Below are 18,666 nucleotides of genomic sequence, written 5' to 3' on the forward strand. Positions count from 1 at the left end.
TCAAATGCCTTTTCGGTCGAAATCCATTACTTAGACAGGTTGCCCTCTACCAACTCTCCATCACATCCCCAAAGAATTCAAGCAAATTTGTTGAACTTGATTTACTTTTCATAAAACCATGTCAACTAGGTTTGATTATATTCAGCTTTCCTAAATTATTCTCTCTTTGATTACTGACTCTGAATCTGAAAGTCCTTGGGTGAAGAAAGTTCCCCTCAGTCCTTGGTAGTTGCCCCTTATCCTGAGGTTATGGCCCCAGTGACAAATTCTGGAGCTAAGGAAAACACCTCTCAAAGCCGGTGAGATCACCAATGGAAGATTTTTTTTAATGCCATTCCTTACCCTGCATTCATTCCCACTACGTACAACAAAGCTACATTTACTTTCAGGAATCACTTCATATCGACATACTCATTAAAGCTCCTTAACATCTGCCCTTGTATATTCCTTCGCCGATTTTTATAACCACTCAATTCTCAGACTGGCCACCCTTCCTAGCAACACCATCACATCCGTTACAATAACCTGGCTCCTCCAGTTAGTGATGGTTATGTAATGCTTCTGGGAGTTTTCACTCCTGAAGAGAACTCATTTTCATTTAGAAACCAAGAATAAATCATTGCCTATTTATTGTTCTTTTTAATCCAATCCTAATCGATCTCAGTTCCTTCCCAAATAAATTTTAACCTAATGGCCTTTGTAGGGAAGATACTAATTGTTCTAGTTGCTTTTCTCTTAAATAAAGTAGGCACAATAATTTTCCAAAGCAAGGGAACAATTCTCAAATTCTACTACATTATAGCCTCAGTGGATCTACCAGGATCCCAGAGAAGATGGTGACAGAAAGAAAAAGGAAAATTTACACAATACTAGTGGGGGATTTATACATATGTCAAAACGTGTGTGTGCTATCCTCTTGGTCATAAAGAATATGGAATGAATTCTAGAAAGAAACATTGTCCATTTTCAATCATGATTAAATAACAGAAACCGGTTTTGATTTAGTATCTAGAGAAAGTCTCGAAGGATAATGTCAATAAGAAAACTGCATTTAATATTTATCACCTCAGGGAAAAAAAATTGAAAATACTTCACTAACCAAGTTGCTCCAACATCTTATCGCACTCATCCAATACAAAGTGCTTGACGTATTTCAAATTGAGCGACTTGCTACGCGTAAGGGCTAGGATTCGTCCTGGTGTTCCTACAACGATATGAGGACAATTCTTTTTCAGGATATCTTCATCCTTTTTGATTGACAAGCCTCCAAAAAATACAGCTGCCTGTTAAAAAAAACAGGAAGTTATCATTTAGAGAGAAAACTGCAAAGTTACTATCAGGAAAAAAAGAGCAGTGTTGCAGCAGTGAGTGACAAGAGACTCTATGACTCATCTAGGTCTGTGAAGGTTCAGTCTCCAAGTGTGTTCAAGACAGAGAATGACAGATTCTTAAATATTAATTAGACTGAAATCAGTGCCAGAAAGTGCCGATGAGGTAAAAAGACAAGATTTTATGAAATGATTATGCAGGCACAAGGGGTCAGATGGCCTTCACTTTCTTCTATAACCTACAAAGTTTGAGGCTATTTCTGACTGTAGGGATTATTAGGTTTTATATGTTGTTCCTGAACTTAGCAGTGGCAAAACTACAATATAAGCTAAGCATTTAAGGTGCTCTCAATGCCAAGCTAGTGCTTGATTTGTGCACAAACATAGCACAAACCAAAATAATATGACAGTATATGATGCTTAATTTAAGAACGGATCATTTGCACTTTTGTGTCCATCGACATAATGAATGGTAATATTTTCTACAACAAAGGGGTCTCCAAGAGAGACATCTGCCCTTAATATTCAATGGCATTACCATCTCGCAGCCCCCTGCCACCAAACTTTAGGGACCACTATTGACCAGATCCTTAACCAAATCCACAATAATAATATTGTAGCTGCAAGAGCAGGTCAGAGGCTGGATATCCTGTGATGTGTCACACCATATAACCCTTCCACCATCTATGAGGCATAAGTGGACACTGGATAGACTGGGATTGTTTCCCCGGAGCGAAGGAGGCTGAGGGGTGACCTTATAGAGGTTTATAAAATCAGAGGAATAGATAAAGTGGTCACAGGTCTTTTTCCCAAGAGAGGGGAGTCTAAAATTAGAGGTCATAGATTTAAGGTAAGAGAGGAAAGATTTAAAGGGGACCTGACAGGCACGTTATTTTGTTTTAAACATAGAGGGTATACGGAATGAGCTGCCAGAGGAAGTGGTAGAGGTGGATACAATTACCTTTTAAAAGACCTTTGCACAGGTACATATGGACCAAGCTCAGTAAGGTACTTTGGTCAGCATGAACTAGTTGGTCCAGAGGGTCTGTTTCCATGTCAAAATACTCTATACCAGGAAAGGAACCAAGAACACCATAATATTTTTGGGAACTGCCAGAAGTGGGGCACCAGGTTGGGCAAATGACCTAGGTACCAACTAAGAATTTTGCCTATGTGTGCAAAATAAAAAAATCAGTGTCACAGTAAAAACACATGATGATATGTTAGGAAAAGTAGATAGGAATCTTATTTTTTTATCAATTTTTATTCCTAAATCTGGGAACAATCAAAATACGAGTCACCCGATCGAGATAAGCTAATTCTGGTAGTTGGGCAACTGAGAGATGAAAAACCTAAACACAATTATCAATGTCTGGCTTAATGATAATTTGTTAAAAAATTAGTAACATGGTTTTAAGTTCTTGAAAAAAAAATGGAGGGTGAACGCTGGTGCCTTTGATGTTTATGGGTTTCCAAAACACATTTGATGAAAAATCATGTATCAAATTGAAATGCTCAATGGAGTAAACAGCAAGAAAAAAATGCCTGAATTGTAAATGCAGAAATTTAATAAAGTGTGAGATTTAAAACAGAGAACACCTTGTTACAAGAAGAGACAAACCAAACAGTGAAATTGTTTGGCTGTGCTGAAAGAGAGATCTGGTTTGAAGGTACAGGACGTTAAAAGAACCACTAGAAAGCAAGTACAAACTTTGTCCCTGCAAACAAAAGCATACAGCAAAAGATCAAGGAAGTTTTACTAAAAAAAATATAGACTCTGACTGGAGGCACTATCAGCACTTTATAAAGGATGTCAATGTCTCAAAGTTCAAGCAGTTTTATTAGAATGTAGTTCCCAGAGAAGGACTAGTCAGGAAACTTAAAATTACACGGCAATTTGATCTAACCTACTGACCTCCAGGGACACCATCTCCCAGGTAGGAAAGGTCATGTGGCCCCAGAAACTGCCCTGCAATTTAAAATGATCAGAAACTCCATACAGCTACTTTTGCCTCACATCCTGCACAAGAAAATATTGGCATGTATGTCATGGATAAAAGGAGGGATGAGGTCAGCAATATGAATTTAAGGAGCTAGGCAGCAGACTACAGAGCAGAACCTCTAAAGCTGTAATCTCTAGATTACTTCTGGTCCCACATGCTAGTGAGGCTTGGTCAGATTGTAGCTAAAGGGACGTGAAAGAGCGAGGGCTTTAGATTTCTACAGCTGTGCAAGCTGGGCAGATAGTATGTGAACCAGGAGAGGCCTAATGTTCTTGCGGGGAGATTTGATAATGCTGTTAGTTTGGCAGGGGAATGCAGCAAAGAGTAGATGGGGGAAAAAAACTAAATCAGTCTAGTTGGGAGAACTGACATGGATGTGATAAGGTGCATGGGCTAAACTGCATCCATTTTAATGCAAGGACTGTGTCCAGTAAGACAGGTGGTGATCACATGGGAATATGATACTGTTGTTCTCATTGAGATGTGATTGAAATAAATGGCATGACTGGCAACTCAACATTTCAGGGTATAGAATCTTCAGTCGTGGCAGTGGGGTGGGTTTAAAAGAGGAGGTGGCATTGCATGATCAATTAAGAGTTATAGAGGAGGATATACTGGAAGGCTCCTCAAATGAGGTCATATGGAGAGAGCTCAGAAACATAAAAAGACGATCACTTTGCTGAGGTTATACTACTGGTCTCCTATCAGGAGATATAGGAACAGATATGTAGACAAGTCACAGAGGCACAAGATGGCCATAGCAGTAGGGGATTTCAACTTTTCAAATGTTAACTGTGATCACTTTAGTTTGAAAAGCTTAGAGGGAATAAAATATTTTTCTTAGGAAGTGTATCCAGGAAGCTTTTTCAGCCAGCACAAAGATAGTCCTACTCTGTCAGCAGCAGGACTGGACTTAACCTTGTCAATGTTAAACTCTCTGCAGCTGGCACGCATCCATCGGGGCCACAGATAATTTGCTCTTATAGGATGATTAAATAAACCACACAACTTGTCTTTATGCATACTGCATTAGGATTGTTACATGATTCCACAGCCACAAGCTACAACATATTTAGTAACACACTCAATCCCATCTACAGTAATACTGAAAAGCAGAAGTTAATATATTTTACATGACAACGCATGAAACATTGGCATACAAATCCAAGGAAATCATCTGGTTGTGAAGCTAGCCTGAATACACATTTCAAACTCCATGGCAAATTGTTACTCTGAACAGCAGGATGGTTGCAGAAGCTGCTAGTATCACAACAAACAGCTTTCCACTGAGAGAATATAATGGCCAAGGTCTTCTGAAAATGCCTCGATTTCTCCAAGATTAAAGAGACTCTATAGAGGATACAACATTGCTAAGTGTAAAAGGTATGTTGTAGGCACACTTACCTTGATGTTTGGCATGTACTTCGAAAACCTTTCATATTCTTTGCTAATCTGAAAAGCCAACTCTCTGGTATGGCACATAACAAGGACTGACACCTGTTTATGAACAAAGAAGAGTAAAGTTTCAGGAAAAAATGAAACATGCAGCTGTTCTGAAATTAGTTAACAAAATTTTACATTGTCTGACTAATAACTCATTCTTACCAACTCAAAGATCTTAACAGACTTCTCACAATTCAAATGCGCCTGATGGTTTGACTATTTGCCAAGATTTTGCAATAATAATGTCAAAAACAGAGCCTTAGAGAACACTTGATTTCAAAACTGACGTGCAAAGTAGAAAATCTTTCAAAAATGTTAACTTTTCAGCTCCCTCCACTGCTTCTGTCCAACCAGCAGCATCTTTTGTGTTTGTTGACTATGCAAATGTGTCAAACTCTAAAAGCTATGTTCTCTTCTGTGGGAATCTGAACATTAAGCAGCACCTCAAGGCTGTTATTTAGAACACAAAGGACATCAATGAGTCCAGTGGTGTTCTTCCTAGAGCTCCACATATATCCTACATTAGCTTTTACCCAGAGGAGGTATGTTTACTGCACTACCAATGCGGACTTGAAAGAATTGTTACCTCTGGTGGGCCGAAGGGCCTGTTTTGTGCTGTATGGTTCTAATAATGAAAAGAGCATTCCTCCATCATATAAAGAATTACAATTTTGGTCTCACATAAAAACAAAAAAAAAACAAAATGCCTATGAGGTTAATTTATGTCAGGCTGGATACCAGAATTAATCAAAAATAAAACTACAGATACTGGAATAAGAACAGAATATGCTGGAAACACTCAGCAGGTGAAGCAGCATCTGTGAAAAGCGAATTGAGTTTCAGGTCAAAGAGTATACTTTAGTTCTTTTTTTGTTCTAATGTTAATACTCTCTATGTAAGTACTGGAAATAGGGACAAGTGGCACTGAAACCAGACTTGGTGAAGCTTCCACTGTACTTGAGAGGACAAATCTGTTAGTATCGGTCTGTTAGTTTCCACGGTTATTTGTGTCTAGCGAGCTACTGGCTCGATAACCATATATTCAATTACCAATTCTACACAGTCTCATCTGACAAATTACCTGTCCATCAACAGCCTCCAACTGTTGCAGGGTAGCAAGAACAAATACAGCTGTCTTTCCCATTCCAGATTTGGCCTGACAGAGAATGTCCATTCCAAGAATGGCCTGAGGAATGCACTCATGTTGAACTGTAGAGAAAACAGATACACCAATGATTGCGCAATACTAAACATATCTAGGTTTATATCCAGTTTGCCATCCTACTATCTCTGACCATTTAGCCCTCCCTTCCCAATATGCGACAAAATACCGGAAAAATAAGTAAATTTAACCTAGATGGCTTAATTACTTTTAATTAGTAAATTTACAAGGTATATATACAGACAAGTTCCAGAGAAGCCTTGTCTACTCCATCCTCTTTGAACCTTATTCAGAAAAACCTTTCACATGATTGCATTCCCCTTAAAGAGATCTAGATTTCTATCTCAATTAATTGAGGTAGCAATGAATTCTGCACTACACTGGATTAGGAGATTTCCCATCTGGAATTATTACTGCCTTATACTTGTGATCTCTAGATGCAGACTGCTGCCAATTAGAAACAGCTTTGATCATTTATACTCCTGAAGGCCACTCCTGTAGTAAGATTCAGATAATCTGGTACCTCATTGCTCAGAAGTCCTGATGGTTCAGCATCTGGCTCGCCCATCAGTCCGGAGTGCGATCCGGGGGTCTGGAGCGCAAGCATATGCAGCCAATGCCCAGAGTGCATGTTTCAGTTTGTTTCGACAAGCTGGAACATTCAAGCTGAAACTTACAAGCTAAAATTCACCAAGTTCCATTTCCCACTCCTGTTAATCTCATTGGGCTCAGTTTCCCACTCCCTTTAAACTTACTGGGTTCACTGGAAAAATTCATTGCACTACCGTAAATAAGTGAAATAAAACTGAGTTGGAGTATGTGTAACATCCAATAGTCCCAACTAATTGACCTTTGCACTTCTGAAGCTGTGTTCGGTTGAAGCTGCACCCACTCTGTATGAACAGTAGTCAGTTAATTCCAACTCCCTCAAAATTAGCTGTGTGAAAATTATTTCTGAATTTTGTACAAAACTTTCATGAGTTTCCCTTAGTAGATCCAGCAGTATTTCTACTCTTGCTGGAAATATCTATGGAACCAAACAATAAAATTCTTTACATTCTCCATTTCTGATTTCCAGATTCTTGGGGGTTTGCTGAACTCTCTACAATTATTCAACCTACTGTGGAGATGCCCTAGTTAGTACAATACTGACAGTTGTAGCTCCACTGGTTTTACTTGACTGTGATTCCCATGTGGTTTTTAATTCAGAAAGTGTTGGATTTTCTGGTAGCCAAGGGTTTAAAAACTGTCAGAGCAAAAGAAAGGATAGTGTTTTCAGTTTAAACCAACATCTGAAGGTTGCAAATGACACTTAACAGTCTGAAGTTTTCTGAGAGTTGCAAGAAAATATAAGCAAGGAGAATGAAAGTGAATCTCCAGGACTGATTAATCAGAAGATGAACTAGTCTGGAATGAGAAGGGAGAACAGTCCAATGTAACATTCTCTCAACTTTACTAGACAGCAGCTTTAAATTGAGAAGTTAACTTTATATCTTTAATAAGGCCCAAAGTCAATGGCCATCTGGTTGAGAGATAAGAATCTCTAAGACATTGCCCATGACATTCACTGCCTCAACAGCTGGCTGTTATGGTTATAAGAGATTAAAATAGAGACATTTTTAAGTAATGACACTTGAGAACGAGGTGCAACAAAGAGAATGAGGTCTTTGTTCCATCAGGAGCAATCAATTCAACACTTCACTGTGTCTGATTGGCTCAGTACCAACAACAGGATGGTGCACAGCTGAAGTGGCAAATGAAGGCATTACCATCAAAACAAATAGTTCAGCTGCACAGAAGATAGTTATGGATAAGAAGACTGGACATCAGGAGAAAGTGCAACAGTATTAGGCAGGAGCTGGAGAGAATAGATTGGAAGCAGCTGTCATGGGGCAAGCTCCACGGTTAGGAGCTGCCAGTGTGTGAGTGGCTCAGGGTAAGAGTGGAGCTTTGAGGCTTTGACGAGCAGAGGCTGAGGAAGAGCAGCAGCTGTCATGGGGCAAGCTCCACAGTTAGGAGCTGCCAGTGTGTGAGTGGCTCAGGGTAAGAGTGGAGCTTTGAGGCTTTGACGAGCAGAGGCTGAGGAAGAGCTTGCTCCCAGAGAGGTAAGGCCGGTAAGTTCCCTTAATTTAATTAACTTAGAAGTAGGTAGCAATGGCAGCAGTTAGGGCAGTTGAGTGCTCCGTATGCAGTATGTGGGAAGTCAGAGACAGCACACTTGTCCCTGATGACTACACCTGTAAAAGGTGCATCCAGCTGCAGCTCCTGGCAAACTGAGTTAGGGAACTGGAGCTGGATGAACTCCGGATCATTCGTGAGGCAAAGGCAGACATAGACAAGAGTTTCAGGGAGGTAGTCACCCCTAAAGGTCAGGAGGCAGGTAGCTGGGTGGCTGTCAAGAAAGGGAAGGGGTATAGACAGAAAGAGCAGAGCACCCCTGTGGCCGTTCCCATCAACAATAAGTATACCGTTTTGGATACTGCTGGTGGGGATGACCTACCAGGGACAAGTTGTAGTGGTTGCGTCTCTGGCACCAAGACGGGACCCTCAGCTCAGGAAGGAGGGAAAAGAAGAGAGCAGTAGTGATAGGGGATTTGATTGGAGGTTCTGTGGGAGAGATCAAGAATCCCGGATGGTCTGTTGCCTCCCTGGTGCCAGGGTCTGCGATATCTCAGATCGAGTTCTTGATATTCTCAGGAGGGAGGGTGAGCAGCCAGATGTCGTGGTCCACGTAGGGACCAATGACGTGGATAGGAAAGAGGAGGTCCTCAGAGAATTTAGAGAACTAGGTGTAAAGCTGAAGGACAGGACCTCCAAGGTTGCAATTTCAGGATTGCCACAAGCTAGTGAGGCTAGAAATAGGAGGATCATGCAGCTAAATACATGGCTAAGGAATTGGTGCAGGAGGGAGGGCTTCATGTTTCTGGACAATCGGGCTTCCTTCCAGGGAAGGTGAGACCTGTTCCGATGGAACGGTTTGCACCTGAACTGGAGGGGGACTAACATCCTTGCGGGTAGGTTTGTTAGTGCTGCTCTGGGGGCTTAAACTAGATTTGCAGGGGGAGGGGAACCAAAGTGTTAGCGCAGATAGTGAGATGGAGGAGGAAGAAGGTCATGCGAGGACTGCAGGTATAGACAGAAATCAAAGGTTTGTACGTGATAGAAATGTTCTCAGGTGCATCTATTTCAATGCAAGAAGTATTGTAGGTAAGGCAGATGAGCTTAGGGCGTGGATTGGCACATGGGATTACGACATTATTGCTATTAGTGAGACTTGGATGCAGGAGGGGCAGGACTGGCAGCTTAATGTTCCAGGGTTCTGTTGTTTCAGACGTGATAGAGGGGGAGGGATGAAAGGGGGAGGAGTGGCATTACTAGTCAGGGAAAATATCATAGCTGTGCGTAGACAGGACAGCCCAGAGGGCTACTCTGCAGAGACCATATGGGTGGTGCTGAGGAACAGGAAAGGTGTGGCCACACTAATGGGGTTGTATTATAGACCACCCAATAGTCAGAGAAAATTGGAGGAACAAATCTGTAGTGAGGTAGCAGACCGAAATAAGAAATAGAAAGTTGTAATTTGTAGGGTATTTTAACTTTCCACATATTGACTGGGACTCCCACACTGTGAAAGGGCTGGATGGCTTGGAATTTGTCAAATATGTTCAGGAAAGTTTTCTAAATCAATATATAGAGGTACCAACGAGAGAGAATGCAATACTTCATCTCCTATTAGGGAACCAGACAGGTCAGATGACCGAAGTATGTGTAGGTGAGCATTTTGGGTCCAGTGACCATAATGTCATTAGTTTCAAGTTAATTATGGATAAGGACAGGTCTGGTGCTCAGGTTGAGGTTCTAAATTGGAGAAAGGCCAATTTTGTGGAAATGAGAAAGGATCTAGGAAGAGTGGATTGGGATAAGTTGTTGTCTGGCAAGGATGTGTTCAGTAAGTAGAAGGCCTCCAAAGGTGAAATTTTGAGAGTGCAGAGTTTGTATGTTCCTGCCAGGATCAAAGGCAAAGTTAACAAGCATAGGGAACCTTGATTTAAGGGATATTGCTGACCTGGTTAAGAAAAAGAGAGAGGTGTATAGCAGGTATAGGCAACTAGGAACAAATGAGGTACTTGAAGAGTATAGAAAACGTAAGAAAATACTAAAAAAGGAAATCAGGAAGGCAAAAAGAAGACATGAGGTTGCTTTGGCAGATAATGTGAAGGTAAACCCAAAGGGTTTCTACAAGTATACATAACATCCAAGTTTATAGGTTTAAGGTGCTGGGGAGTAGATATAGAGATGTCAGGGCTACGTTTTTTACTCAGAGAGTGGTGAGTGCGTGGAATGGGCTGCCAGAAACGGTGGTGGAGGCGGATACGATAGGGTCTTTCAAGTGACTGTTAGATAGGTACATGAAGCTGAATAAAATAGAGGGCTATGGGTAAGCCTAGTAATTTCTAGGGTAGGGACATGTTCGGCACAGCATAGGCCTGAATTGTTTTTCTATGTTTCTATATGAAGAATAAAAGGATAGTAAGGGACAAGATTGGTCCCCTAGAAGATCAGAGTGGTCATCTATGTGTGGAGCCTCAGGAGATGGGGGAGATCTTACAGTTTTTTTGCGTCAGTATTTACTCAGGAAACTGGCATAGTGGATATGGAAGGAAGGGACACAGGCAATGGTATCATGGAACATATAGAGATTAAAGAGGAGGAGGTGCTTGCTGCTTTACAGCAAATAAAGGTAGATAGATTCCCCCGGGCCTGATATTTCCTCAGACACTGAGAGAGACTAGTGTAGAAATCGCAGGGACCCTGGCAGATATATTTAAAATTTCCTTAGCCGTGGGTGCGGTGCTGGAGGTCTGGAGGGTAGCTCATGTTGTTCCGTTGTTTAAAAAAGGTTCTAAAAGTAAACCAGGTAATTACAGGCTGGTGAGCCAGACATCAGTAGTGGGTAAATTATTGGAAGGTGTTCTGAGAGATCGGATGTACAAGTATTTGGACAGCCAAGGGCTGATTAAGGATAGTCAGCACGGCTTTGTGCGTGGTAGATCGTGTTTAACGAATCTTGTAGAGTTTTTCGAGGAGGTTACCAAGAAAGTAGATTAAGGAACAGCTGTGGATGTTGTCTACATGGACTTTAGTAAGGCCTTTGACAAGGTCCCACATGGAAGGTTAGTTCAGAAGGTTCAGACACTAGGTATCCATGGAGAGGTTAAAAACTAGATTTGAAATTGGCTGTATGGGAGAAGACAGTTGTAGTGGATGACTGTTTCTCAGACTGGAGGCCTGTGACTAGCGGTGTGCCTCAGGGATCCTGTGCTGGGGCCATTGTTGTTTGTTGTCTATATCAATAATCTAGATGATGTGGTAAATTGGATCAGCAAGTTTGCTGATGATACTAAGATTGGAGGCGTTGTGGACAGCAAGGAAGGATTTCAAAGCTTGCAGAGGGATCTGAACCAACTGGAAGAATGGGCCAGAAAATGGCAGATGGAATTTAATGCAGACAAGTGTGAGGTGTTGCCTTTTCAAAGGAGAAATCAAGGTAGGACATACATAGTAAATGGTAGGGCACTGAGGAGTGCAGAGGAACAAAGGGATCTGGGAGTTCAGATACATAATTCCCTGAAAGTGGCATTGCAGGTTGACAGGGTTGTAAAGAAGGCTTTTGGCATCCTGGCATTCATAAATCAAAGTATTGAGTATAGGACTTGGGATGTTATGGTAAGGTTGTATAAGTCATTGGTGAGGCCAAATTTGGAGTATTGCGCGCAGTTCTGGTCACTTAACTATAGGAAGGATATCAGTAAGATTGAAAGAGTGCAGAGGAGATTTACTAGAATGTTGCCAGGTCTTCAGGAGTTGAGTTACAGGGAAAGATTGAACAGGTTAGGACATTATTCCTTGGAGTGCAGAAGAATGAGGGGAGATTTGATAGAGGTTTACAAAATAATGAGGGGTATAGACAGAGTTAATGTGAGTAGGCTCTTTCCACCTAGATAAGGAGAGATAAGTATGAGAGGACATTGCTTTAGGGTGCAAGTAGATAGGTTTAGGGGGAACTTCTTCACAGAGTGGTGGGAGTATGGAACGGGCTACCAACTGATGTAGTAAATGCGGGCTCACTCGAGTTTTAAGAATAAATTGGATAGATACATGGACAGGAGAGGTTTGGAGGGTTATGGACTGGATGCAGTTAAACGGGACTAGCCGAATAACGTTTCAGCACAGACTAGAAGGGCCGAATGGCCTGTTTTCTGTGCTGTAGTGCTCTAAGGTTCTATCTTACATGGGAGTCGTTTAAAGGCCAACTGGTCAGAATCCTGGGCCAACACTTTCCTGCGAGGAACACAGACAAAGGATGGCAAGGTTCGGGAACCTTAGATTATGAGAGATGTTGCAAATTTAGTCAATAAGAAGGATGCTGAATTCAGACAGGGTCCTTGAGGAATATAAAGGAAGCAGGAGAAAAATATAAACAGTGAATCTGGAGGCTAAAATGAGCCCATGCCATTTTATACATGCGTTAAAAACATGAGGGTCACTAGGGAAAGGATAGGACCACTCAAGGGTAAAAGAGGGAATTTATGCCTGGAACTGGAGGAAGTGGACGAGGTGCTAAATGAGAAATCTGCATTGGTATTTACTAAGCAGAAGATGGCACGGTAGTGTACTGGTTAGTGTAACGCTATTACAGCACCAGTGACCCAGGTTCAATTCCGCCGCTGTCTGTCCAGAGTTTGTATGTTCTCCCCGTGTTTGCGTGGGTTTCCTCTGGCCTCTCTGGTTTCCTCCCACATTCGAAAAGACGTACGGGTTAGGAAGTTGTGGGCATGCTATGTTGGCACCGGAAGTGTGGCGACATTAGTAGGCACATTCTCAGACTGTGTTGGTTGTTAACACAAAGAAGATGCATTTCATTGTGTGCTTTGATGTACATGTGACTAATAAATAAATATCATTATTACATGGAGGATAGTAAGATCAGGGAGGGGGTGTATTGATATCAAGGAGGTGCAGGGGCTGGGCCTAGGGACAGATGGCATCTTCCTGAGGTTATTAAGAGGCAAGAGGAGCCTGTTGGGGCCTTGTCAGAGATCTTTGTAGCCTCCTTAGCCACAGGCAAGGTCCCAGAGGACCAGAGAATAGCTAATGTTGTTCTTTTGAAGACATAAGAGACTGCAGATGCTAGAATCTGGGGCAACACAGATACTGGAATAAAAGTGCATCAGGCAGTATCTATGGAGGGGAAATAGACAGTTAGTCAACATTAACTGTAGACTGTCTTGACCTGAAACATCTGTCCATTTCCCTCTATAGATGCTGCCTGACCCAGAGTTCCTCCAGCATCTCGAATGTTGTTCCTTTAACAGGGGTAAGAGGGACAAACTAGGAAATTATAGGCTGGTAAGCCTTGCAACAGTGGTAGGGAAATTATTGAAAATTCCTAGGGATAGGATTTACTCACATCTGGAGAAACACGTCCTTATTAGAGACAGTCAGCACAGCTTTGTGCAAGGGAGGTCATTTCTTACAAACTTGATTATTTTGAGGAGGTGACAAAGATGACTGATGAAGGTCAGGCAGCGAACACTGTCTACATGGATTTTAACTAAGCACTTGACAAAGTCCCTCATGTTAAGCTGATCCAGAGGAGTAGGGCAGATGGGATCCATGGAGAATTCGATTTAAAATTCTCTCAGCCATAGAAGAGAGGGCAGTGGTGGTGGGGTATTATTCTGACTAGAAGTCTGTGACCAGTGGTGTTCCACAGGGATCAGTGTTGGGACTTCTGCTGTTTGTTATATATGCAAATGACTTGGATGAAAACTTGTAAGACAAGAGATAAGATATCTTCATTAGTCCGATGTACATCGAAACACACAGTGAAATGCATCTCTTGTGTAGTGTTCTGGGGGCAGCCCGTAAGTGTCACCACACTTCCGGCACCAACATAGCATGCCCACAACTTCCTAACCTGTACGTCTTTGGAATGTGAGAGGAAACCAGAGCACCGAGAGGAAACCTAGTGCAGACACGGGGAAAATGTACAAACTCCTTACAGACAGTAGCCGGAATTGAACCCGGGTCGCTGGTGCTGTAATCATGTTAACCGTTGCATTACCGTTTAGCAAGTTTGCAGATGACACAAGTTAGTGGAATTGCAGACAGTGATGGAAGTCATCAAAGGATACAGCAGGATATAGATCAGTTAGTTATGGATGGAGAAATGGCAGATGGAGTTTACTCTGGTCAGGTGTGAGGTGTTGCACTTTGGGAGGTCAAACATAAGGGGAAAGTATACAGTTAATGGCAGGCCCTTAACAGCACTGATGTAGAGGGATATTGGGGTCAGTCCATAATTCCCTGAAAGTGGCAATGCAAGTAGATAGAGTGGTAAAGAAGGCATAGAGCATGCTTGCCTTCCATCACGAGTATAACAGTCTGGAAGTCATGATGCAGTGTTATAAAACTTTGGTTAGGCTGCATTTGTGATTATGTGCACTTCTGGTCACCCCATTACAGGAAGGATGTGGAGGCTCTGGAGAGAGTGCAGAAGAAGTTTACCAGGATGCTGCCTGGATTAGAAGGTATGAGCTATAAGGAGAGGTTGGACAAACAACATAGTTGTTTTCTCTTAAGCGTCAGAGGCTAAGGATAGACCTGATAGAAGTTCATAAAATTATGACACGCACAGATAGGGTAGTCAGTCAGAATCATTTTCCCAGGGCAGAAATGTTGAATATTAAAGTACTAACTTTAAGACAAGAGGAGGAAAGTTTAAAGGGAATGTGCTGGGTGAGATTTTTTTTAAAAAAGTACTGTGGTAGATGTGGGACACATTGCCAGGAAGCAGGTGTGATAGAGGCATTCAAGAGGCTTTTTGATAGGAACATGAATATGCAGGGTTGGAGGGATGTGGACCACGTGCAGACATAAGGGATTAGTTTCATTTGGCATTACGCTCAGCACAGACATGGGCCAACGGGCCTGTTCCTGTGCCATACTGTTCTATGTTCTAAATTTGTCAGCTCAATGGTAGAGGCCCTCAGTTCTGAAAAGTCAGTGAATTAAATGGGCATTAATTAAGTTAGACCTGCTTTAGAAAGAATATTAAAGGTAAAGGTGGTATAAAACATTAGAATCGATGTCATATTAAAGATGAGAAACTTGTGGTTCTTCACATACGGGAGGGAAAGGTAAACTGAACAGTAATAACCCAAATTCTATGCGCCTGTCAACTTGTGGCTTAGATGGTGGCAATACCCATCCAAAAGCAAGCTGTGTCTACAAGCAGGGTAGCTGAGCTAGTAGAGCTGCTGCCATAGCACCAGCGACCTGGGCTCACTCCTGTCCACCTGTGCTGTCCGTGGGGAGTTTGCATATTCTCCACAGACCGCATGGGTTTCCCCCAGAGCTCAGATCTCCTCCCACATCCCAACAACGTATAGATTGGTAGGTTGGCTACTCTGTGTAGGTGAGTGGTAGAATCTGGGAGAAGATGTTAGGTATGTCAGAACAAAATGGGATTAATGTAGAATTAGTGTAAATGGGTGTTTGATGGTCAGCGTGAACTTTGGACTGAACAGCCTGCTTCTGTGCTCTGACTATGATTCCAAATCCCAGGTCAGCCAACAAGAGGGCAAAACTTACTGTAGTTATAAGTGCTGAAGAGGAACTGCACTGTTGCCAGTGCTGGTTTTGGGCTGGAACTTGCCAGCAGCAAGCTATCCATACACACTATGTAATACACAAAAAAAGTTTTTTATCTTTCACTAATCTTCCAACTTTGACTTGCTAGCTACTTCACACCACTAATCACAGGTTTGCTATAAGAAGCCCTGCCCAAAAAAGTGGCTGAAAAACTTGACAGCCATCCGTCAAAACCATCAAGGAATTCAAATGCCTCTGGTCTGGACTGGCAAAAGATCTTACCTTGGACAAACCCCTGTACATAATTGCCAGGGTATTCAGTTTATAGCTGGACTTAAGGTCAGGACAGAGCCCCAAAAACCACTAAACTTCTGATCAACAAGCTGGAGACTTTCCTGTGTGTAGAAGTCCAGAACCTCCAATATACATTCTTACATATGCAGCAGGAAAGAAACAATTATCAACAATGTATTACCTTCTGAGGGATGCTCAAAGCCACAATCCACAATGGCTCGAAGCAGCTCTGGTTTGAGCAAGAAATCCCTGAATCCAGAGCTGTGAATGGAGACGTACGAACCCTTCACATCCTTCTTAGTTGGAGCTGATGCTGGTTCTGTGGAGGTCTGGTTCTCATCATCCTCCTCATAATCCAACAATTCATTCTCAACATCATTCTCTGCCATCTTGACTGAAGGGTTTAAAAACATTACAGGCTTCAACAGATGTCTTTTCAAGTGAACCATGCTGAACAATTGTTTGTCCCTTTAAGAACAGTAATAAAACAAACCTCTTCCCCATATTAAGGATTGTACAATCACCCCATCAACCATATCCTCCCTCCCCAATCCCTTGGTGTCTCCTCAGTCCCTTCACCCACTCACCAACAATCTCCGACTTTCATCCAACTCCATGCATCTCTTCCCATTACTCCACGTGATTGCCTCCCTTCCCTCTCCTCTTAAGAATTACACCCACCTTTGACATCACCTAACTCTCTCACAAACTAACAAAATAGGAATAGGAGACCATTTGACACCTTCGAGCCTGTTCCACCATTCTGTACAATCATGGTTGATCATCCATCTCAAAACCATACTCCAGCTCTTTGCCCATATCCCTTCATGCCTTTTGTTTCCAGAATTTTACCGAGTTTCTTCTTAAATATATAGTGACCTGGCCTCCACGGCTTCACCAGCCTCCCAAAGAAATTTCTCATCTCAGTCCTAAAAATCTCTTGCCCTGAAACCTGAGACAGTGATTGCTCATTCTTCACTGCATACCCATGTCCATCGTCCAGCCTTGTCAAAATTTTATGCTTGAATCAGATCCTCTCTCACTCTTCTGAACTCTAGTGAATACAAACCTAGTTGACATCTCTCCTCATATGATAGTCCTGCTAGATCAGGAATCAGTCTAGTGCACATTTGTTGCATTCTCTCTATGGCAAGTATATTCTTTCCTGGTACACAATACTCCAGTGTGGTCTCACAATAACTGTAGCAAGACATCATTGCTTCTTGTACTCAAATACTCTTGCAATGAAGCCCATTTGCCTGCTCAACTACTTGCCAAACCCATTTGCTTTCAGCTACTGGTATACAAAAACACTCAAGTTTCATTGTACATCAACATTTCCTAAGCCACGATTTTAAATAATACTATTTTCCCTAACAAAGCGCATAATTTCACGTTTATCTACATTATATATACCACATATGACATGTGTTTGCACACTCCCACCCAGATTAGTCACCAGCAAATTTCAGAATGTTACAATCTGTTCAATAAGCAAACCAGTCTGTAATTACCTGTTTTCCTTTCCCTTTTTTTTAAAAAAAGGCGAGGTTAATATTTTCCAACGCCTAACCTGGAAGAACTATTACATGACCAACTGAATTCTGAAAAGGTTGGCCATGAACGCCGCAGTTATCGCCTTTAACGCTCTTCCTGTCCTCCCTTCCCCCCCCCCACCACCAACCCCTAGATCCCGATCCCACTCCCCGCCAGGTCCCATCCCATCCCCCCCGGCATCCCGATCCCCCCCCCCCAGATCCCATCCCATCCCCCCCGGCATCCCATCCCCCCCCCATCCCCCCAGGATCCCGATCCTCCCCCCCCCCCCCCCGGCATCCCATCCCATCCCATCCCCCCCCCATCCCCCCAGGATCCCGATCCTCCCCCCCCCCCCCGGCATCCCATCCCATCCCATCCCCCCAGGATCCCGATCCTCCCCCCCCCCCCCCCCGGCATCCCATCCCATCCCCCCAGGATCCCGATCCCACCTACCGCCGCTGAGGATCCTGATCGCACCCAACGCCGCCTCCCGACCCCTGGGGATCGCCCCCCCCTTGTCTCGCCCCACCTCCGTCCCTTCCCCCATTAAGCCCCACCCCACCCCACCCCGGCCGCCTCACCGCCACCGCCGCCCGGCCGGACTTATAAAGCCGGATCGGTGAGCGGTGCTGCAGGCCTTTTCTTGTAGGCCTTGCTCCCCACTCAATCACCGGCACTAGAGCCAAGCCGACCCCAGCCCGGACCGGCCCTGCAGCCCCTCGGAGCCGCGGCACCGGGCTGGGGCCAGCCGTGGTGGGGGGGAGGCTGAGGCCGCCCGCCCCTCACCCGCACTCACCCGCACTCCGCTCGCCCGCTGCTTTTGCAAATGGCCGCTCCGCACGCTCTTCGCGGGTATTCCTGCGGCCGGATGGCCCGCCTTCTGGTTCATCCTGATTGGCTGTTATTCCACAAGCGCCCCCCTTTGCGATGTGCTGATTGGCTGTATCCCGCACACTGACAGGAAGCTGAACAGGGCCTTCCATTTTCTGCCCTCGGATTGGTTCAAATGGATGCCACTCAACCGAAGGAGGCGGAGTATTCAGTAAATTTGTAAAGTGGCTGTTGAGCGGACTGGGCTGGCGGAGGGGAACAGCAGGGCCCATCGCGGGCGGTACTGCGGTGCCAGCCCGAGAGCCGCTTCTGCTGCTGCACCGAGTGCCTCGATTTGGCTTCCAAGTGTAAATGCAAAATGAATGATTGCATAGGTCACCAGAACAGAGTACACCACTCATCCAGTTTT

At 43.5% G+C, this 18,666-nt stretch overlaps 1 protein-coding gene across 2 annotated transcripts in view; it reads right to left on the minus strand.

Annotated features, from left to right (window-relative positions):
• The window catches only part of LOC127584996 (ATP-dependent RNA helicase DDX39A), a 35,054-nt gene extending 16,729 nt beyond the window's left edge, over nucleotides 1-18,325 (minus strand). The window contains exons 1-5 of one of the 2 annotated variants that reach the window (XM_052042096.1): nucleotides 18,223-18,325; nucleotides 16,069-16,281; nucleotides 5,856-5,983; nucleotides 4,736-4,828; nucleotides 1,100-1,283 (exon numbers count right to left, since the gene is read on the minus strand). In XM_052042096.1, coding sequence (XP_051898056.1) covers nucleotides 1,100-1,283; nucleotides 4,736-4,828; nucleotides 5,856-5,983; nucleotides 16,069-16,276 — 613 coding nt within the window. In that variant the 5' untranslated portion in view covers nucleotides 16,277-16,281; nucleotides 18,223-18,325. Of the gene's footprint in view, nucleotides 1-1,099; nucleotides 1,284-4,735; nucleotides 4,829-5,855; nucleotides 5,984-16,068; nucleotides 16,282-18,212 lie in introns of both variants that reach the window. The other variant, XM_052042098.1, reaches the window with a different exon arrangement.
• Between the last annotated feature and the right edge of the window lie 341 nt (nucleotides 18,326-18,666).

Source organism: Pristis pectinata, chromosome 31 (genome assembly GCF_009764475.1).
Source record: "Pristis pectinata isolate sPriPec2 chromosome 31, sPriPec2.1.pri, whole genome shotgun sequence".
Lineage (NCBI taxonomy): Eukaryota > Metazoa > Chordata > Chondrichthyes > Rhinopristiformes > Pristidae > Pristis > Pristis pectinata.